At 33.7% G+C, this 24152-nt stretch overlaps 1 protein-coding gene across 3 annotated transcripts in view; it reads left to right on the top strand.

Moving 5' to 3' along the window:
* LOC118735168 overlaps positions 1-24152 on the top strand; it is a 136152-nt gene that overhangs the window by 29271 nt on the left and 82729 nt on the right. Inside the window, exons 2-3 of one of the 3 annotated variants that reach the window (XM_036464810.1) lie at positions 4364-4584; positions 4651-5306. The exons of the other annotated variants lie outside the window; for them this stretch is intronic. Of the exons in view, the coding sequence (XP_036320703.1) occupies positions 4381-4584; positions 4651-4677 (231 nt within the window). The 5' untranslated portion in view covers positions 4364-4380 and the 3' untranslated portion in view covers positions 4678-5306. Of the gene's footprint in view, positions 1-4363; positions 4585-4650; positions 5307-24152 lie in introns of those variants that run through there. 3 annotated transcript variants of the gene reach the window in all.

The following is a 24152-nucleotide window of genomic DNA, read 5'->3' as shown; positions in this document are numbered from 1 at the left end:
AAAAACAAGATTCCGACGAACTGATAACCTCCTCCTTTTTTGGAAGTCGGTTAAAAATAAACGCAATCATTATAATAAAATAACATGCATCCATTATACTGAAAAGTGTACGCTTGGAATATACTTTAACTACACGTATGCATGTACGTAATTTATGTATGGATATGTAGATACATACATATATGTTTCCACCATAATTCATATATTTGTGCATATTCCCACATTCCTTCCAACCGAAAAGCATTTGCTTGCATTACTTACATATACATATGTACATATGTATGTACGCTGTATGCATAACAAAATGCATACCCAAAACAAACGCGAAAAATATCTCCCATACAACGTCGTTGAAAATTTTTCGCGAAAAGTTTATCGCGATAAGCTGTTGTGAGTGATCGCGAATGGATTATTTGCATCGTTTTTCTTATTTATGAGAGGCCGACATCGGCAATGCTCGGACTTCTCATATTCGAGTGAGAGGAAATTTCTTTGCTTTTTTCGATCGCGAATGAAAAGCAGCGAAAATTTGTTTGTCGATCGCATTCCGAATGTGAGAGATGATAAATTTGTTTGCATTTTTCACTCGCGATAAAAGAATGCAAAAATAGACTTGGAATATTATCGATCGCGATAAATCTCGTAAAAGAATGAAAACGAATAATCATAAATGAGAATTTCCGAACCCTGATTTGTACCGTAATTGAAATAAATAAATAAATAAATAATAAATAACTCGTGGCCTTAACCGTAACCGTCCCTGTGAGAGAACGATTCTAGTAGCGTTGGACCTGTCAAAGGCTTTTGACACTGTCAGCCATTCCACGCTACTAGAAGATATAGAGGCTTCCTCTCCCACAGAGGCTCAAACGGTGGTCGGCAAATTATCTGAGCGGTCGACACTCGTCGGTAATGTTTAGAGACAAATCGAGCAAATTTAGAAAAATCAAACAGGGTGATCCACAGCGTGGTGTCTTTTCCCCACTACTGTTTAACTTTTACATTTCAAAGCTCCCTCAACCACCAGAGGGAGTCTCGATTGTCTCTTACGCCGACGATTGCTCGATCATGGCGACTGGGAATGGAATTGATGACCTGTGCTCGAAAGTAAACGGGTACCTCTCCCCTACGAAATCCTCTGCGACCCTGTTCACAACCTGGACGAAGGAGGTCAGGCTACCGCTAGGAATTCACGTCGATGACACACCAATTCCGACGGTGAATAATCCTAAACAGTAAACGGAGTAACATTCGACAGTTGCTGGCAAAATACAAGGCTATAGGCCGGCCGGCTGTAAACTACGCAGGACCAGTGTGGTCGCCGGGGACTAGTAGGACGCAGTGGACGAAGCTACAGACGGTACAAAATACAGCACTCAGGACAGCGACAGGATGCCTCCTGATGACACCAGAACACCACCTCCACGATGAGGCAAAAATGCTCCCAATTAGGGAGCACAACACGATGCTCTGCAAGCAGTTTCTTGTTGGGAGCCACAGATGTGGCCACCCAAATATACAGCTGCTAGCAGAGGAGAACTCGCTGAGGCACGTCAGGAGGCATCTATATGAACTGACGGACGAAGTCCAGAGATTCATTAAGCAACCTCTGGACCCGTCAGCTCATAGACAGGCCCTGAACGGCATTCACAGGGACGCAGTCTCGAGTTATGTAGACTCAAGACCTGTGAATGTCGTTCTAGGCACACAAACACCGGACATTGACATGACGGAGCTCCATCTGCCTCGGGAGACCAGAACGACAATAGCCCAACTTCGCTCTGGCTACTGCAGCAGGCTAAATTCCTACCTGTGTAGGTTAAATGCGGATGTGCCGAACGAATGTCCGGCATGCGGAGAGACCCCTCACGACTCGAAACATCTCTTCGCATGCCCGGAAAACCCCACAACCCTAACGGCGTCGTCCCTATGGACTGACCCCATAGAGGCTGCATGCTTCTTGGGGCTGCCGTTAGTGGAACTCGACGACAACGACTGAGATATCAGCCGATCTGGGCGGGGTTGTTGTAGCCCCTACCACAACAACAACAACAACAGCCAGATGACAATCAAGAGAATAATAAACAAAATGCTGACAGGGAATATAAAAAAATATGAGAGAAACGCATTTTTCTGCATCGTATTTCATAGAAATTATCATGATAAAAACATTATCCAAATCTCATAAATTTGGAAGTAAAAAAATAAAATTGTTCAGAACTTTTGTTGTTTGATATTGAAAATGAGAATGTGTGTTTGAGTTTGAGTTTGGAATTTTAAAAGTATATTAGTGGGATTCACGAAGCGTCGTAAAGTTGTTGCAAATGTCGCATTTGTTGCAAAACTTGCCACTTTGCGACACAGCTGATTACTGAGTTTGGAAACTCTCCTGTGACAAGATTGTGACATTACCATAATATTTGAGCTGGCAATCACTGAAATTTCAAAGTCGCGAAACACATGATATCTTATTGTTCTCGAGTACTTCAAGAAAAAGTATATCAGTTAAGGCTGCTTCGAAATATAATTGTAACAACTTTTCTTTTTTACTTACGCACGGCATTCCCCAAGTAATACCTGAGTAATTAAATGTAAAAACAACATTTGTAACTGCAATTTAACATGTCACGAAAATAAAAAAAATGAAAACATCAGCGTTTTTATGAAAAGCCGACTAGCGCGACCTCCAATAAATTTTTTTTTTAACTAAAAAAAATCGTATTTTTTCTCACAAATATTTTGATGTAGCGTTTATTTATTTCCAAAAAGAGTGTTTATTAAACCATTCTAATGTATATCGTCGCTCGAATAAAGAAACAGTGTAAATGCCACATACACTATTATTCGATAATTGCACCATTGGATCGACAATCCTTTAATCTATTAGAAAAATCTTAAGTTTTCTTAAATATCTCTTTGGCTCACTAATTTATTCCCCAAAAACGAAATTGTATTTGTATGGTTTGTAATGGTTTATAAAAACTTCCAATTCGTTTTTCTCAAAACTATACTTTTCATGTTACACTATTTCATTATTCCAGCGACGATATATGGCTCATTCCATCTCAAATCACCCAGGCCGGGGGAAAGTGAATTTAAGTTTGCGATAAAACTCACAGGGATTGGTCCTTGAACAATTTAAGGAGACACGTATTTTTTCTTTTTGCTCAGAAATGCGAATTTTTCGAATAATGAATTTTTTTCTTTTTGAGTACGAACGTTTTTTTTTCCTCTCTTAATAGCAACTTTTGATGAAATCGGTTATAACTGCCGCAAAAAAGCAAGGATTTTAACGATTTTTTTTTAAATTGCAGATATTGATCTACTGAATCGATTTAGTGAACTAAACATCAGTAATTGTTTATTAATAATTAATTATTGTTCATAAACAAATTTTTTTTTTCAAATTGATTTTTTTCAAATTTGCACATCCTTTTTTGTCTATTAGGGAATAGTATAAACTATTTTCAGTACGAGTAGCAATATGCTAAAATTCATCGTTTTCGAGTTATGATTTTTTTTTCTGAAAATGTACTTACGGTCGTGTCTCTATATAGCGAACGCCGGCTATAGTGAACACCTCCATATAGTGAACACCGAAATATTTACACAGAGTACTCTGAATAGTGAACAATCGAAAGCCTCTAAGTAGTGAACAAAATTTTAAAAGCAACGGCAAGCATAAATTGACGAAAAAATACCAAATTTAACCGGAAATGAAAGCGGTTACTCCCTGAAATTTATCACTTTATGTTTATTACTAGAAAAGCTGCTTCTATTTGATGCTAATGTTTATTTGGTTCTTGTCGAGTTCCAACCGCTTGTGCGTGAACATGCGCTGTTTTACGTGTTTTTTATTTTTTATTTTTTGTGTGCTAATATTTAGCATTTAAATAATTTTTAAGTGTTATCATGTCTGCGAGGAAACTCCTCTCGTTGAAGCAAAAATCTGATATTGTTGAAAAAATCAGAAATTTATGGTGCAACTGCAGACATCTTCATAGAATGGTTTCCCCATTGCTTCGTCCCTCACGTAATACATTTTAAATTCCTAACAGTTTTACCGAGTATTTTTTCGTTTTTAATTGTTATTAGGTTCAAAATTATTTGCTACAAAAGGGTTTACCAACCAAAGCTATCCTATTGCTTGATAACGCCCTTAGCCATCCGCCAGATTTTGAACTTAAAACTGCTGATGGCTCAATATTCGTGGTTTATATGCCTCCAAATTTAACGCCTTTTATTCAGCCTATGGATCAAAATGTGATTCGCTAAACTAAGCTGTACTACAAAAAACATCTGCTGTTATTAGCTGTAGGAAAAGATGACATCACACAATTTTTAAAAACTTTAACTTTTGAAGATGCTGTATCATTTTTAATGCTTGCTTGGAATCAGCTGAAGGCAAGTGTAACAGCGAAATGTTGGAAGCCTTTATTAGAATGTTTCAATGCCACAGAGCCAAATGAAAGCGAGGATGAAGACGATGATGTTCCTCTGAGCTTACTTCGCCAAAAAATATTGCAGGAAAAATATAAAGAAATCGATGATATACAGGGTCTGCTGAAAGTTGTAATACCGAAGGTAATTTTATTGACCCTATTGACATTCACCTGCCCATTTCGTTTTTATGTACTTTAATTGTCTTAGGAAACCTACACCGAAAATGATATCTAAAATTGGAATACAATCGAAGACGACGAACCAATTGATTTAGAGAAAGATGCCGAGGATACTGCGGAAATTGGTGATGATGACCAAGGCGAAGAACAGATCGGAAAAGCTATGAAAGCCACTGAAGCTATTAAAAACTGACTATGCTGGCATAATAGTATTGGGAACTCTACGTGAAAAGCGGCCCAAAAGTCAATTTCCTTATGCATGAAGCAAACATCTATTCGCGAATTCTTTCAATAAACATTCATATGTCCATTTATATTTCCCTAAGTATACATTTATTCCAAAGATCTGTTGCACTTACATACACAAACATGAATTTTGAGCAAATAAAACAAGTTTTTGAACAAAATAAGTCAACCTTAATATAGTGAACAACCTGGATGCTGTGAACAGGCCATGCAAAAATTAGTTCACTATATCCAGACACGAGTGTATATGATGCTAGTAGATTTTCGTGCCAGTTGAGAGCACACAAATTGTTGCCCATTATGATAAAGTTTCCTTGCTGGAAATTTTGTGAGGTTGCCCGATCAGAGCCAAAAGTTTTTCCCAATTGGGCTTTAATTTTGGCCCAATTGGGGCCCAATGAGCGATCTGCCCAATCTACCGAAGATTTCCCCAACCTGCTGTGAGACGTCTAATACAATTTTAAAAGTAAAAAAAATTTAATACAAAATTAAATATAAAAGCTGTGGATATATTATTTTAAGCATACAATGTTTTTAACATCGCCTACGCTGAGCCTTGCGCTGTTATGTGGAACTTCATAAATAGGCATCATTACCTATCAACGGCAAGCCCAAGCCGGAAGCCAGTAGTGCGTCTACTTAATCAAATTTTAAGTAAGTACATTTATGATTTTTACTGAAACTTGCTTTTCAGACGCCTTATAATTTTCCTTCAATTTATAGTCGCCAAGGAAACAAACATCGAGGAAGCTGCGAATCTGCCAAGTACCTCCACATAAAAATATTATAATGTTTAAGAAAGTGAAACCAGTATTTTTTATATTCTTTCTTTCTTATGTTATTATATTTATTTAGGGTTTTGTTGAGTTTCATAATTTAACACTTTGCATCAATATACTGAATGAAGGCTAAGCAATAAAAAAATATGTAGTATATAAACTATTCGTATGCATATAAATAAAAGACTTAAGTTTTATAGGTAAAATAACCTTTTTTATTAATTTTAAACTGCAGAGTAGTTAGAAAATTTAGGTAAGACTTACTATTTACGACAGTTATACTTGTAATATCTGCACTTCTTTCGTATAATGTATTATTGTTTTTATTCTTTACACTATATAAAACATAGCTCAAATTATAACACAACACTTTCATTATATTTTAATCATTAATGTTAGACGTTTTTGCAAAACATTTTGTTAAAGAAAAATGCTTAAAATCAAGGATAAAAACAAAATAAAAGTGTTGTGTTATAGTTCGTACTATGTTTTTTACAGTGTGGCGAATGAAAGCAATCGCAAATTCTACGAAACAACCGCAGATTTTAGGAAAATAATTTCGTTAAATATACGAATTATTTTTGTGAATTTTACAAAAATTTCGTAAAAAAATAAAGAAATACTACGAAATTCTTTAGTGAATAGTACGAAATTCATTCGTAAATAGTACGAAAGCGTTCGTAAAGATCTGATGTCTCATATTTTCGTAGTATGTACGAAAACGGTTTTGTACAATCAACGAAAACTTTCGTGGCTCAAAAGGAACATTTTCTTAAAATGTACGCAATTTTTCGTTATATTTACGCAGATTTTATTTTCAGTGTGGGATTCGGATACGTTTCATATTTTAGTGTTTTCTAAGATTTTTTTTTTTTATATTTTGAATCCACTCTTTCTTTATTTCTTTTCTTCAATAACAGACCTATTTGCCTCTACCTTTAGTATTGCCCGCTAACGTTTACAGGGCGCAGAATAATGCAATTACTCAGTGACTTTTGCATCGCGTTAAAACGTCTGTACTGAACATTTATCCGCTTCACACTTCCACGTTGCAAACCCTGGCAATTAAGGGCCACTTTACACGACGACTTCGTTTTTAAAAAGTCTTCGAAAATGCTCGCGCATTTACACGATGACTTTTTCTTTGCGGCGTTTCTTGCGTTTTTTTGACATTCAAGCGTAAAATTTTCTATGGTCAACTCTTTTGTCCTCATTTTTAAAGCGGAGCGAATCGTGAACTCAAAGTAAAAATACGAAAAAGTGAATTCGATGAAAGCGAAACGTCAAAAAAACGCCTCGATTTCGCTCACCGTGCGTGCTTGCTTACCCCGCTGACTTCCCTACACTTCTTGCCTACAAGCTCGACACGCATGACTTTTCACCCTGGGTGTCGAATCGAAATCGAAATGTGTGTTAGCTACATGTAGAGAGTTGCCACCTGTTTAAAAAATCAAAATCCACTTGAATTTAAGGAATTAGGTAATTGAAGTAGATAGGTATCACCATAAGGTAGTCAGACGAAAGAGGTTTAAGAAGATTTTAGCTTAAAAATATTACGAATAGCGTAGTTAAATTAAAATAATAATTACGTCAAACCATAGGATTACGCCATCGTATTTGTTGTTTATTACAAATACTTACATTGCCAATCAGTGATTTGTTTTGATTACATTCCTTTTTAATTCTTGGGATCTTAAAGTAACTCAGGAATGTTTTTACTCTCCACTTATTTCTTGCTAAATATGTCAAATTTTTTCATTTGTTTGATACTCATATTGATATACATATTTCAGTTACCCTTTTCCCTTAATTAAAGATAATTTGATTTTTTAAACATGTGGCAACCCTTCTACGTGTCATTTAGAGGTAAAGTATTTTCAAAACTTGTTCAATTGATACCCATATTTAAAATATCTAATCTAATCTAATTCATTTAACTTATATAATTTTAATAAAATTTGTAACAGGTGGCAACCCCTTTAAAAATAACAATTTATTGCACATCTACAGGCCACGCCCTGTCATTTTACACCTCACTTTTGAAAATAGAACGAACTATATGTACATACCTATGTAAAAGCCACAATAACCCAAATTTTCAACTTCAACTGCATTTACAGTGAAAGTATGAAAGTTACCCAAAAACCAATTGCATTTTTGAATTTAGCGTCCTCACTTTTACTAAGAGGCGAATTTTCATTTAAAGCCGTCCATAATTCTATTTTTGCCCACATTTTATATGGAAGTGCTTCCCGTGCGACGAGATTATGCTGTCGGAACAAAATTTAAAATCCCTCAATCTTAAAAATAGTGGAATAAAGCCGCATTATTTTTAATATTAAATATTTATTATACTCCAGATTTGTTATAGTTTGATATAATTCCATATATTTGTGTAAACGTAGACGTAAAATACCAATGCCATACATACATATATATGTATGTACATACACGCATTCATCTCCTAGACGCTATTTAATGAATTAATATTTTGTATGAATCGAGGAAATAATAGTTTAGCAACAATTTATTAGGAAATAAACCTAATTACCTTAATATCATAAAAATGTATTTAAAAAAAAATATTTTTGTATTTAAAATAATAAAATCTAAGCTAAAAATAAACTAAAAAAAAAATTATTAAGAAAATAAACAAAAATTAAATGAAAAAAAATTTCCACGGCCCCACGACTCGGACTCGAACTCGGCTCTCTCAATTGGCAGTCTAGTGCTTTGCACACTCGGCCATTGCGCCTGATGGGGCAGCGTGAGCAAAATGACATACATAAATGTCTGTTGTTTTCTTTGAACTAACTGATTTCGAACCAGCATTCGAAGCTGGCAACGATATTTTCGAGTTCACTCGGATTCAGTGATAGCAATTTTTTCGTATTCGTAGCGGGCATTTGAATTCGTAGATTTTCTACGATGGATTCCGTGATAGCCCTGATTATTCTTTTTATTTATGTGGGATTAGTTTACGGACAGTACTTACGATGCTAGGACTAATTGCCCATTCAGAGTTAGTAACATAGAAATGCAGCCCTACATAACGAATAGAGGACAGTCTTGCCACTTAAATATATTTTTAGGGACCAAAACGCCTACCAAATCAGTTTCCAAACTACCAAACATTTTTTCATCATTAAAGCGAGATTTCTTGAAATTACGAGGCTTCTAGCTACACAAATTAGCAGCAAAAAATTAACCATTCATACTAATCTATAACGTTAAAGAAAACAAATTCGGGCCTTTAAATAAAAGAATTAACGTATTGTATAAAAAACTTAAGTAATAAATTTAAATACCTTTGAGATTAATTCAGTTCATATCAAACATTTTTCTTTGTGTGTGAAAACACAAAATCAGACATTTTATGAATTTAAAAGAAAAAAATCCACAGACTCACACTTTGTAAATTGCCCATCACCAATTTTTCGGTCATAGCTTTGGGAAGTGGGTTGTTGTTTGCAGAAAATTGTCTGCTTAATAAAATATGAAAAAAAAAAACAAAGAAATCTCATTCATGTGAGCAAAGGGAAAGCAATTTTTTGAACGTGTAATTGCAAATTTGGTTGTACTTCAAAACATTTTTGCCTACCATAGCTTCATCCAACCAACCAAGCTACCAAAGGAGAATGAAGCTACCAATTTTGGTCCAATTGGACCAAAACGGCATCGCTGATAGAGGAATCTAACTTATCGAACTATTTAACGAAAGGGTATAGAGAAGAGCGCAGAACAATGTTCTGCTAGTTTAAGTTGTTTAATTGTAATATGTGCGTTTTGTTAAATAAACAGTATGTAATATTAATTTATTAAATTAAATAACCGCGTTTTGTATACGAAGAGGAAGAAACGGGAAGGCCATTCCTACATTTATTAAACTGTGCAAGTTGAAAACTTAGGCAAAGGTTTTGATAGTTGATCTCACTTAAATGGGGCATTCTAAATTCAATGGCTACCCTAGTTTTGACAGATTGGCTCCAGTTTTCGAGATAACGATACTTGAACTTTTGCTAGAATTTTAACTTGTTTGTAAATAACTCAGTTTTAGTGTTGTTTTGATAAAATTTTTTACATGACTGTTTTTTATAGTGACTTTAATGGACTTTGTCGAAGTTATTTATAAAAAAGTTAAAATTTAAGCAAATTTTCATGTACCGTTACGTCGAAAACTAGAGGCACGGCTGAATTTTTAGACGTGGAAAGCATAATGTCAAAATTATGTGTTTGTTGTAATTCATACAGTAATTGTGCGTATAATTTGTTAGTGTAATTTTTTATTTATATACGGCTAACACCAGCTTCACTGAAAATAAAATCTGCGTTAATATAACGAAAACTTGCGTAAATCTTACGAAATTTTTCGTCATTTTGAGCCACGAAAGTTTTCGTTGATTGTACAAAACCGTTTTCGTACATACTACGAAAATATGAGGCATCAGATTTTTAGTACATTTTACGAATGTATTCGTACTATTTACTAAAGAATTTAGTACTATTTACTAAAGAATTTCGTACTGTTTACTAACGAATTTCGTACGAAATTTTTGTAAAATACACAGAAATAATTCGTATATTTAACGAAGTTACTTTCGTAAAATCTGCGCTTGTTTCGTAGAATGTGCGATTTTGCTTTCATTCTCCACACTGTAAAAAACATATTACGAATTATAACACAACACTTTTATTTTGTTTTTATCGTTAGTTTTAGGCGTTTTTGTTTAACAAAACGTTTGATTAAAATATAATTTTAGTCATGTTTTTTATAGTGTTAACAACTTCCCTGTCCTCATACAACGCATTTTGTTAATGCCCCACGTCCACAGGTTTTTTGCTTTAATATGCTGAAGAACGTCACACACAATTGTACACAAAAATGAGTCATATATTTTTTATTGCTTAGGCTTCATTCAATAAAGTATATTGATGCAAAGTGTTAAACTATGAGATTCAACAAAACTAAATATAATAAGATATAAAATATGAAAAAGTATACAAAATACTGGTTTTACTTTCTTTAACATTATAATATTTTTATGTAGAGGCACTTGACAGATTCGCAGCTTCATCGATGTTTGTTTCCTTGACGACTATAAATTAAAGGAAAATTATAAGACGTCTGAAAAGCGAGTTTCAGTGAAAAGTCATACATGTACTTACTTTTAATAAACATTAAGTAGTGCTCCTGGCTTAGGCTTGCCGTTGATAGGTAACTGATGAAATTGCCTATTTATCAAGTCCCACATTGCAGCGCAAGGTGCAGCGTAGGCGATGTTAAAAAGCTTAAAAGCATAGTATATCCACAGCTTTAATATTTAATTTTGTATTATTTTTTTATCCAGCAAATCCATTTTTAAAACGTGTAAAATTATATTATACGCTTCACAGCAGCCAACAATTTATTCCGCAATGACACGCGATGCAAAAAATATGATGAAATATTAAACTGCCGGTAATTGAGTATATTGTACGAAGATATTCGTATGTTGTACGAATTTAAAAAAACATGTTTCTGCACTAGTACTTTATACGAAAGTATTAATTAAATTGTACGAATACAGAATTGTAGATTTCGTAAATTTAAAACCATACGTAAATATTACGAATGCCTTCTTACAATATACAAAATTATTCGTACAGAGATCTGTTCAGTGCTTTACGAATGTGTTTCGTAAAATAAACGTTAGATTTCGTAAATTGTACTGAAAAAATGCCGTACGAAAGTCATTTCGTTATATTTACGTATGGTTCGTAAAATCTTGTTTCGTTGTGAAAAATGTGTTCGTATTATGAACGAAAGTTTCGTACATTGTACAAAAACCAACACTACGAAAGATTTTCGTAGCACTTTTACGAAATTTTATTTTCAGTGTTCTTAAATTCGCCTTGCACGAGGCCCTTATTGCCAAAGAAAAAGTCCAGCATCCTATGGTACTGCTCCGTAGTAGCTCTTGCGCTTTTTTTCATATTGTATTCACTTACAACAATCCCGACAACAATAATACGCACAACAACAACAATTTTCTTTTAAATATTGAGTGTCAAACGTCAATATTGCCATATTTGTCTTTGTAATTAACGACAATCGTCGTAAACTTCTTTATCGAAGTATTCGCTACTGCAAGCTACAAACGTCGTTCATTATCAATAACGAATATCGGTCGTTAGGAAAAATAGGAATCGCACTACTAAACATATATGGTATATGGGGTATGGAAAAAGGGTTTATTCCAGCAGTAAACGTTTTAGTGTGGGCAACAATGATATTTTTTAAATAAGGCAGATCGGAATATGCGCTCTCTGGGAAGACAATACCTGTAATTATTGTACCATGGTTTCAAACCCATTTATTTATTATTTATTTCATGGCAGGAGAGCTTCTCAAACAATATAGAAGCAATTTTTTCGATTCAAGTTGTTGAAAAGTAATGAATATCTATATCCCGGGACTAATCCCGTAATCCCAGGAATGTGACAACGCCATCCCAAAAATCCTGGGATCGGAAAAAGGCGAAAAATTAACATCCCTAATATCAACGCCATTTCTTCTTCGGACAACATATTAACCATTTCTTTATTAACAATCGTACAGTGGTTATTTTTTGGACACGAAGTAGATCGATCCTTCCAGAGGTTTTGATTAATTACACCATGCTGAGGTTCAAATACCCAATCGACTAAATCTCGTAAAATAATCTCTTGTGGCACTTATCTTAATTTTTTAGTCTGGCGAGAGTTCAAAATTCAAAATTATTGTTGTTGGAAATTGAAAATGCGAATGCGTGTGTGGGATTCAGTTTTACATTTTAAAATTGCTTAATGTAAAACTTTAAAAATCTTTACGGGCAAATACATACATATGTGCATATGTCAGCTCAAGTAGAACAAAAGTCAAAAATGTACCAAAATATTTTGTGTGATATACATTTTCAATATAAAAAATATGCCATTTCTAAGCGCAGTTTTTGAACAGTTTATTTCGATTCAGTGTAAAGGTTAAACCGCTTTTTCGTGCGTTATTTACACCTACCGTAAAATTTTTTTTACTGATTTTCGGTATATATATTATGCCAGTAGTATACAAGTTTTCTCGTTTCTAGAACACAGCTGTAAAAATTTGCAATACATTCATTTTTTTAGCAATCAATGATTGTGCTAGTAATAGAATTAGAATCAAAATTGATTACATTTTTTTGATTGTAAAAACTACAATCAATTTAATTGTAAGCACATTTGATTGCAATGATTGTAATTGCAATCAAATCACTGATTCAATCAAACATTTTAATTGCAATCTCAAAAACTCAAGAATTTATTCATGCTTTTTTTAATAAAGAAATTGAGAGCGTAAAAGCAAAATAGAACGTGAAATTGAGAAAAAGAGAAAACTAGCAGAAAAAGTTATTGAACTAGTAAAAACTTGCAAGTGAGTATGTAAATGTTGCACCGTTTTGACATTCCGCTGTAACCATTTTACTATTTATAAATCAGTTTTTAACACTTTGCTTTACACGCAAGCACTTACACAGTCGAGTACATCATTAATATTTTGATTTCCACTCATTTTACTTTTGTTTATGCTTACCCATTTCAACAAATGGCGGCTTTTGACATTTATTCTTCTTCCGCTAGCTAATTTCTGCTAGCATTTCACTAGCAAGAATTTGCACCTCTCCCGTGTTATTACGCTCTCGATTCAGTGCTCTATTGGAAATTTTTTGGGTTATTATTAATGTGACCTACCGTACTTCTTTCGGAAGTACAGTACTTCTTTTTGAGCCGAAGTACAGTCAAATGTACTTCTTTGCAATACTTTGTTCTACCCAAGGCACATTGAACAGGTAGTATCAGTAGATCAGCTGATTTGATTTTTTTTTTCAAATTATTCGGTCTCTAAAATGTCAACTATTTCTAATTTCTAAATTGTCAAAATCCTGATCCTGGGCCTTGCAAATGATGCTTCGAGAAGCAAGCAAAATTTACTAAGAAAGAAAGTCGCCCCAGTTTTTTCCCAAATTTAATTTTTAATTTTTACTTTTTTGTATTTCACATGGTACTCTTAGATTTACAAAAAATATCCCTCTCCACTTTGAAAGTGTCTCAAAATAACCGTCAAATTTAAAAGAAACAATAACCCACAAAACAGAAAAGGTGGTTTATTTTTTGTACATGTGTGCTCCTCTCAGTGGGAAAGGGTTATTTGCATATCTTTTTCCGTTGCTGTTGGACACGGACACTTATCGCTGGAAGGGGAAAAATAAGTGTTAGAGCGCGTTTACCCACGAACGTGTACGCAGGGTACCGTAGAAGTGCGTAGAAACATATCAAATCTCTTTTTTATAATTACCTTTATTTTAATCTTTCTTCCTTTATCTTCATCTTTACTCATCGTCATCTGTTTCTTAATATTCATCTTTATCATCTTTATGTTTATCATTTTCTACATCTACATATTCACCTGCACCTTTGCCCTTATATTAGTAAAATTTTTAAATTTACCTTGATCTTAATTTTTGCATTTATCTTAACGCATCTTTGTTTTTGTTTTTATTTTTACCTTTGACTTTATCCTTTTCTTTATCAATAAAATAAAATAACTTATATCGGTGTATCATATTATGAATGTGCACGCTCTCTTCTTTGTCATAAATGTTCGCACATGTATGGTACGTACTAGGGATGTTGCGAATGTGGAATTTTAGACATCCGCGGATGCGAATGCGGATGCGAATATCTAACAGCTAACATCCGCGGATGCGGATGTCAATGCGGATGTTAAGTCTTTTTAAGAAACAATTAGAATCTAGCACAATGTCGAGATCGTTGTTTAAACAGCGCTTACAAGCCAAACCAGATACATATGTTAGGTTGTTTTAAAGTTTTTAAAAAGAATTCTTCCTTCTCATTCCTTTGGCTGTTTCGGAATTTGGGGAATCTGCAACTTATCAGCGTTTTTCAATTTTTGTTTTTTTTAATTAATTTTTAATACTTTCATCAGCGAATGGTTTGAAAAATTTGTGCTTATAGCGAGCTAAATAGGTGGATACGGAAAATAAATTGTTATTCTTGAACATAATTCTGGAAATCCCTATTGATGGAACTTACTCTTTGACTTTAAATAGCAAAGAAGAGACAGTTTTACCACAGAAGTTTTTAGCCAAGGATCCAATGTACATATATCCCTATGAAAAAATATTCCCGGCAATTTTTTATAATTTTTGCTAAAAATAAATTCCCCAAAGAGACCCATTTGAAATTATTGAAACGACATCAAAAGCAAATCACGAAAATTTGTTTGAGAATTACAGTGCACACTTTCTCCTTTTGTGTCTACATAGTAGTTTTTTTTAAGATTGGTCCAAAAAAATCATAATAAAGAAAGAAACCAAAGTAGGTATTTAAAGCACAGAAAAAAAATATATTAAAAATTGAAACTTTTGTGTAAAACCAATTAAATTAATTTAAATCTAAAAAAATTGATAAAATGCCAGCGCCAATGATTTTTGGGTGGGCTGAGGCAAGAAGACGTGTTATTGCACGCTTAAAACAAAAAAATCGTCAGCTAAGGATGAATGTAGACATATTTCAAAAGTTGGACTCCAAGTAAGTTGACCCTTCAATGTAATTTTCTTTGTCTAACTTGATCTGTACATACTTTTTAGGTTTATAGAGTCTTATCGCGTAAATAAAGATGTTTTCAAAATGCTGTTAGATAAAATAGGAAGTAGGTTAGCGGAAAGGCATTGTTTTATTACACCGACTACGCAACTGGCAGCCACACTCCGGTTTTTAGCAACTGGCTCCTATCAGTTGGGGATTTCTAAAGATCAAGATGTCAACATAGGCAGAAGCACCTTTTTCAAGGTATTGCACTTTGCTGTACAGGAGCTGGAGAGCTGCTTTGTGAAGAATACATTCAGCTGAGGATGTCGCCCGCGGAGATGAACGCATCAAAAGAGCATTTTTATGGGGAATTCAATTTTCCCGGTGTCATTGGGTGTGTGGATGGAACACACATAAAAGTGTCAAAACCAAGGGATGACGAGTCTCTGTTTTTTAATAGGAAGGGATACTTTAACACAAATGCAATGGTGGTAAGCTGTTAAATAATAAACAAATTTATTTGTAATAAAAACGCGTATATATTTATTATATTAACAGATTTGTAATTACAATATGGAAATAGTGGCAGTAGATGCGGGCCACCCGGGTTCATGTCATGATTCATTTATTTGGAATCAAACTTATGCAAGGCAATTTTATAGCAACAATCGCGCTCAAAACACTTGGATTTTGGCAGATTCCGGCTACGCTTTGGAAACCGTCGTAATGACGCCATATAGGAACCCACAGCATGGATCAATAGAACATGCCTTTAATAAGAGACACGCTTCTGCTCGCAACATAATTGAGCGTACAATCGGTTTATTAAAAAGCCGATTCCGATGCTTGCAAGGAACTCTTCACTACGAACCAAAGTTTGTTGCTCAACTAATCAACGTTTGCTGTGCGCTACACAACATTTGCCGCAGGCGTAACATACAGATGAATGAAGAGAATGGCCATGATCTGGAAATGACAAGTAGAAATGCTGAAGACGAGAGTGACAATGATTACCAGGCGGCTGTAGATGGAGGGGAAATGAGGGATGAAGTTGCCCGAAGGTTACAAATCTAATTTTTAAAGTATTTAAATTCGTAGTCACTCTCTGAAGTATTCGTAATTTAGTTTTTTCCAGAGACTGAAAATAAAAGTTATTTTACAATTGTTGACATCAAAAAGGCATAGTGAAAAAATTATGCTATAGCTTTTTTAAAGGTACCATTAGACTCATTTCACATTGTAGACTGTGATTTCTCCATGACTTTTAAAAATCTGACTTTTATCATTTTGAGCAAATAGTACCGATTATATCTGCTTTTTTTTTTATGGCAAATATAAAAGTTAAAATTTGCCTTTTACTTTTTTGAGCAGAAAATAATCGGTAATTGTTGCCTTTTATTTTTTCAGGCAAAAATAAAAGTCAAAGTAACAAATCAAGTATTACAGAGTTGTGTATACTCGAATTTAATAGTTTAAAAGCTCCTATCTGGATTTTAATAACTCCCCAATACACAAATACCAGGGTTAGATCAAATCTAAATATGTATGTACTATGTATAAATACAATACATGAAGGCATCTTTTGTTAACGGCATCAGATCTGCACAGATCATCCGATTTTCAAAACTGAGGCTCCAAATTAAAGGGCTTGGCCTCTAAATGTACAGCAAGGTATGACTTTTTTGGAAAGGGTTGCCCTTTTTAAAATTATAAAACCTGCACCGTTCATTGTATTAGAAAAAAATAGGTTCCAAATTAGAGGGCTGGGCCTCTAGATGTGCAAGAAGGTTTCATTATTTTGAATAGGGTTGCCACCTGCTAAAAAAATCATAAGACTTACACCGTTCGCGCAATTTAAAAAAATGATATCATATGCCATATAAACGGGCTTGGTCTATAGATCTGCAAGGAAGAACCTCTAATTTTTTTAAAAAGAGTTGCCGCCTGTTACACATTTTTTTTAGTGCAGAGAATCAGATTTACACCGTTCTCTCGAGTTTCAAAATGTGGTGTCAAATTAAAGGTATTCACCTATAGACGTGATTTGTTTTTTTTTAATTAAAAATGCATTGTTTAAGTTCTTATGCAAATAAAAGTTTTTTCATCTATTATCTTATTTGAGAAAATGTTCAATAATTTATACTAACAATAAATGCATATGTTACTTCGATATTTAAAAATTTCATAAAATGTGTAGTGTGAGTGCCCACTACTATTTCAATGCTCGCAGCTGTACATATATATTATTCTAAAACAAGGCGCTTATTCCCAGCGATCTACAAATCGTACAGTGACAAGTTATACGTCAAATTAAAGTTTTCGATCTGAAACTTTTAAGATTTAAAATACATTAAACCACTCCCGAAATATTTGAGTCGAAAGATTTTAAAATTTTTACATTGGGCGAAGCACTGCTAAGTTAATTTCGATAGGCAACGTCTCAGCGGGACAAAAGAGAATGAAAAATTGTTCCATTTATTCGCTTTCGTCCCTGTTTTTGTTTCATATCGAGCAAAGCATTGCTACGTTCGTGCGAATGTAGGCAGCGATACTGCGGAAGATCTGCAAAACTAAAATTATGCTTTTGGCTCAGCACATATACATATCTATGTACATTAGAGTGGTTCATAAAAACACTCTTTTTGGAAAATCATAAACGCTAAATTACAAAATTGTTATTTGTGATAAAAAAAGAGGCACGTATTTTTTTATTTTGAAAAAAAGTTTTTTAGAGGTCGCGCTGGTCGGGTTTTTATAAAAAACGCTGATGTTCGCAATTTTTTATTTTTGTGACATGTGTTGAAAATGTGGTTTTTACATATAATTACTCTGGTATTATTGTGGAACATTCCCTTAATTACACACCTTGGACAGTTAGAATGGGCCTAGTTCCCGAAAATATTCTCTCGAAAAGACATTAGTAAAATTAAAACGTTGATACTGAACGATTTAGGCGTTGTCATGGGTTGGAACTTGTTACTAGGGGGTTTCTGGGGTTGCTAATTAGGAATCTGAAGTCAGTTTTTCAAGTTCAAAATTGCGGAACCAAAATGGCGATTAATTTTTTTTTTTAATTATTGGATTTGTTTGAAAACCGGCACTTGTAAGTTTTTGAGGTCGCCGATTAGGAATCTGAAGTAAATTTTTTTAAATTCAAAATGGCGGATCTGATATGGCGACCAAATTAAAAAAAAAAACTACTAAAATTAAAACGTTGATACTGAACGTTTTAAGCATTTTCAAGGGTTGAAACTCGTTTCCAGGGGGTTTCTGGGGTTACTGATTACGAATCTGTTGTCAGATTTTTAAAATTCAAAATGGCGGTTACGAGTTTCAAACAAATCCAATAATTTTTTTTAAGTTGGTCGCCATTTTGGATCCACCATTTCGAATTGTGAAAATCTGACAACAGATTCGTAATCAGCAACCCACACTGGGAGGATTCGCGTTTTTTTTGCATAAATTAGATATATTGTTGATAATTTATTTTAATTTTAATTATGTTTTCTTTAAGTATACTCTTTGAACATAATAAAATTATGTAAAATATTTGTTTGGCTACAACCCTGTCATCTCACCGTGCTCGCAAAGTCATATGCACGGTCAGCTGTTTGCTTTGCTAAAAGTGCCACGAAAATTTTCCTGAACCTCGCGGCTGTTAAAGTTAGCCCGTATCACAAAAACATTCCTGTTAAGTATGAAAAACAAAGGCCAAAGTATGTAAATTATAAACATTGCTTAAATATCGAGTTGAGTTCATTAAATTGTTTGACTGTGTATTGTTTCGGTATGTCTTACATTTATTTATTTATTTATTTGATAAAACTAAATGAATTAATGTAACGATGTATCGTAAAGTTTAAAATAACTTTCTGCCAACTTGTGCCAAAATGTAACTATGTTATTACCTGCATGAAAGTATGCATTTTAACATGTTATCAGTACTTTTTGCCCAATTTTGCCCATTCTCCATATTTTTTAGTTTTTCAGCTAAGTTTGATTTCAGCCATACAACCTTTCTTAACGTTTGGATCGATAATAATCGAAATGTTAAAGCACTTTCAAACTGGATTTTCAAACAACTCAACGCTGGTAACTTGCTCACTATAAACACAACAGATATAATGAAAAAAAATTAAGAGTTTCGACCTATACATGAAAAAAAATTACCAACTTGATCCACTTTTAAGTTAAAGCATTCAAATTGGCTTGCATTGAAGATGAGTATTGTAGTGGATTCTAAAGATTCGGAAGCAACATTGAAAAGGAAAGTAGGATGACCTGGTTTATTTTAAAACGATGCAGGTCGCGACTAAAACGGAAGCTGGCATCCAATCTGGCGCATAGCCAAGAAAACGAGACAAGCCTCCTTTTGCATGCAGCAGCGGTTCCAGCGAAGAATCAAATGACAAAGATGTGGTATTTATGCTGACCCTTCTATACTAGATTCGAACCGATCAAGTGAAATGAAAAATAAATTGTTTTCACCGAAACCGATACCACTTACCCCTAATGAAGCTCTTGCGTTCTTGCTTGAAAATTCTCTAAGCTAAAACCAATATCAATACTCGGCGTTTAAATAAAGAGCATTTTTGTGCCATATACCCAAGTTATGACAAAGTTAGAGAGGCTAAATTACAGTGCAGCCCCACGGGAATAACTGTTACGGAAACTATGGCTAAAGTTTCTTTGCAAAATCGAAATTAGTCGAATTAAATATGATCTTGCAAGAGGAAGTTTTTAATAAATTTGAAAATCTCGCGAACGTCAAACTAATTTTGAGCTATGGGTTCGATGGATCAACTGGACAGAGTACGTATAAACAAAGATCTTTTGTAAGCGAACCGGTTGCCATTGATCAATCTTTGTTTGTTACAACCGTTATACTACCCAAACTAACGGATGATTTGGGAACAGTTTTGTGGATAAATCGCACACCTCAGTCTGTAAGATTTTGTAGACCGCTAAAACTGGGGTTTGCTAAAGAAAGCAAGGAACACATTCTTACCGAAAAAAGGAATTTAGATACACATTCGAAGTTGGTTGCCGTTTGTGTATACTATTTTAAATGAAAGAAATATCACCGTATCATATGACTTTAATCGACGGCAAGGCTTTAAGCATTTTAACGGGGACAAAATCTTGTCAATTGTGTCCCATCTGTGGAGCAAGCCCAAAAAATTTTTATGGAAATTTATGTTTATTTTACGACATTTAAGCCAAAACCTGGAAGCCTACAATATACCATAAGTCCTCTCCATGATTGGATCCAGTTTCTCGAGTTTGTACTCAACATCTCTTATAGAATTGGACTAAATAAATGTCACATAAGAGATAAGAAGGAAAATGAGAAAATGATGGTCCAAAAACAAAATATACAAAAGAGAATATGGGAGGAAATGGGACTGCGTATAGATAAACCCATTCAGAATGGTAGCAATGTGGGCGGTAACAGTGTGCGTCTTCGTATCGCTCTGCAACTTCGCTTATTTAATAAACATAGTCTTATTAGTAAATGTGCTAATTTGTAACTCTGCAACTACATTTGTCGAATTTATGCAAAAAAAAAACACGAATACTCCCAGTGTGCAATGCTTAAAACGTTCAGAATCAACGTTTTAATTTTAGTAGTTTTTTTTTATTTGATCGCCATATTGGATCCGCCATTTTGAATTTAAAACAATTGACTTCAGATTCGGCGGACCCAAAAACTCTCAAGTGCCAGTTTTCGAACAAATCCAACCATTTTTTTAATTAATCGCCATTTTGGATCCGCCATTTTGAATTTTGAAAAAGTGACTTCAGATTCCTAATTAGCAACCCCAGAAACCCCCTGATAACAAGTTCCAACCTATGACAACGCGTAAATCGTTCAGTATCAACGTCTCAATTTTAATAGTCTCTTTTCGAGAGCATATTTTCGGGCAATAGGCCCATTCTAACTTCCCAAGACAGTTATGTAATTAAGGGAATGTTCCCCAATAATACTGGAGTAATTATATGCAAAAACCACATTTTTACCTGAATTTTAACATATCAAGAAAATAAAAAAATTGAGAACATCAGCGTTTTTATAAAAAAAAGCGCCCAGCGCGACCTCTAAAAAAAACTTTTTTCAAAAAAATAAAACACGTTTCTCTATTTTTATCACAAACAACAATAATTTGAGGTAGCGTTTATGAATTTCCAAAAAAAAAATGTTTGAACCACTCTAATACTACGTTCAAATTGACGAGCTAAACATGTTAAATGGACTTGAAACAGTCAAATGAACAAAACATGTTCATAAACAAGTTAAATCGCATGCAATTGTTGTTGGAAAATTGAACCAGTTAAATCATTTAAAGGTAATTGGCCCAATGCAGGCTTGCTTTGCTTGCCTCGCTTTGAGAACTGTCAAAAGTTATTTGGAATATACTAAAATGTATGAAGGCTGGCCAAATGGCAGCTTTGCTTTACTTGCTTTAAGCGCCTCAAAGTTTCAAATAGGCAAATGTTTTATTTGAAAGCGTTTCGTAGGCTTTTGACAAAAAGGTATGTTCCCGTTCTAAATCGTTTCAAAGAAACTGCTGCATACTTTTATGTACAAAATTTTTTTTACGTAATTAAAAAAAATATATATAATATAAGTTATTCAAAGTTTAATAAAAATGATTATATGTTTCCATATTTATATTTAACATATCGCTGGCTGAAAAGTTGCTAAGTCCATTTTTACAAATTTTACAGGAACTTTGAATACAACATTTTGCGTGTTTAAAGCAAAGCAAAACTCCATACGAATCAAAAGGATTCGATCTTTATTAAAAGATTTCGTATTATTTTGGCCTTATCGGATTTTCGGGGCCTCTTCTGGACTTAGAAAATTTGCCTTTCATTGAATATAAATAAGAAAAAATAAAACAAGTACATTAATCTTTAATTTCTCTTACTAGCTAGCGATATTTATGATGTCAAACTACTGGTCAGTCGTCTCTTGAAGAATTGGATTTTTTTTTTGTTTTTAATAAATGTACCTATAGTTATATATGTATAATTATTATCATTCCTTTGAAATGCATTCAAATTCGAATCAATTTAAAAATAAATCTGAAAAGATTGTTTGTACTTTTTTTTAGTTTTCTGGAATTTTGTGGGAGAATTATTCTTAGTGTAAGGGAACAGACCTTAATTTTTTAACTACACAGCTGGTAGCTTTGAACGCGTTCCAAGCCGTCATTTGGCCAAACGAGTTTTTGAAGTAAATCAAAGCAAATTAAAGTAAGTAAGGCGTGCAAAGCAAGCCTGCATTGGGTCAGCGCCTTAACTCGTTTGAAAACCAGTTCAGCGCAGAGTTGTATCAGAAAGCTTTCTGCTCCGGCCAAGACCCAAAAGCTTCCATTTGACACGCCAACGTTCAAAAAATGTATATTCAGAAAATTATTAAAAATTAAAAATTATCAAAAAATATCAAAATGGTATGCATGTCTGCCCGCCTAAAAGGAGACCCACGCGGTAATTAGTTATTTCCCATGAGGTCTCATCGTACGCAGAGATAAATAGTGCATAGGAACTAAACATTTTGAAGTCTCTAAGTTATCCGTATGCGTTAATATCATGAAGCAGACATTCGCACAAAACAAATTGAAACACAAAAACTTGATCTTGAATATTTTTTTCGAATTGTTATGGTAATCAAACAACCATCAAAGTTAACTCCAAATGTTCATTATGGACTATTGTGTTTTCCAAAAAGCTCTTTTTCATTTAACAAGTTAAAAGGAGCCAATTTGAACGTAGTATAATGTACATATATGTATATGGCTCATTCCATCTCAAAACACCCAGGCCGGGGGAAAGTGAGTAGCAATATGCTAAAATTCATCGTTTTCGAGTTATGATTTTTTTTTCTGAAAATGCACTTATATGATGCTAGCAGATTTTCGTGCCAGTTGAGGGCACAAAAATTGTTGCCTATTATGATAAAGTTTCCTTGCTGGAAATTTTTTGAGGTTGCTCCATCAGAGCCAAAAGTTTTTCCCGATTGGGCTCTAATTTTGGCCCAATTAGCGATTTGCCCAATCTACCGAAGATTTCCCCAACCAGTGCTCACAGTTTGCTGAAAGTGAACATGCATACGCAATTAAAACGTTTTTATCGATAAAATCACACATACACACATCAAAATTCCCTACGAAACAAAATATTTTCTTGAAAAATTTTCCACATACAAATTTAAAAAAAAAAAATTAGTTTTTGAAAAGAGGCCATCTCAAAAAAATTGGAAAAAATCACGATGCTAGCTCTGAGTATTGCGCAATATTTAAGTATAATGTTATGGGGTACAGGTGCACTCTACAATAATTTGAGTTATGAATTTTTTTTACACCCAAGTTGAGTAAAATGAGTACATTACCAATTTACAAATTTTTTAAACTTTTTTAGAATTTTTTTGAATATGCAGTTTTATAGCCCATTAAATTTTTAAGCGATTGCAAAACTGCCGTTAATTTTTTTTTTAATTTTCTTTGAAAACGGTTTTAGGCATTTTCATCGATAAAGAAAAAAAATCAAGAAGCCATGAGCATAAACAATATTAAAAATCAACGCAATTTTGCAGTAGCTTAACACTTGCACTTTATTGTTCTCAAATTTAATGGGCTACAAAATTGCATACTCAAAAAAATTCTAAACAAAATTTAATTTTATTTTTTTTTTTAATTGTAATGTACTCATTTTACTCAACTTCGGTGTCAAAAAAATCATAGCTCAAATTATTGTAGAGTGCACCCCATAACATTATACTTAAATATTGCGCAATACTCAGAGCTAGCATTGTGATTTTTTCCAATTTTTTTTGAGATGGCATATTTTCAAAAACTAATTTTTTTGTATCAAAAAATTTGTATGTGGAAAA

This window comes from Rhagoletis pomonella, unplaced genomic scaffold, assembly GCF_013731165.1.
Source record: "Rhagoletis pomonella isolate Grant_MI unplaced genomic scaffold, Rhpom_1.0 Rhpom_scaffold_00003, whole genome shotgun sequence".
NCBI lineage: Eukaryota > Metazoa > Arthropoda > Insecta > Diptera > Tephritidae > Rhagoletis > Rhagoletis pomonella.
Note: the sequence above shows the minus strand (reverse complement) of the source record. Positions and strands in the feature narration are given on the sequence as shown.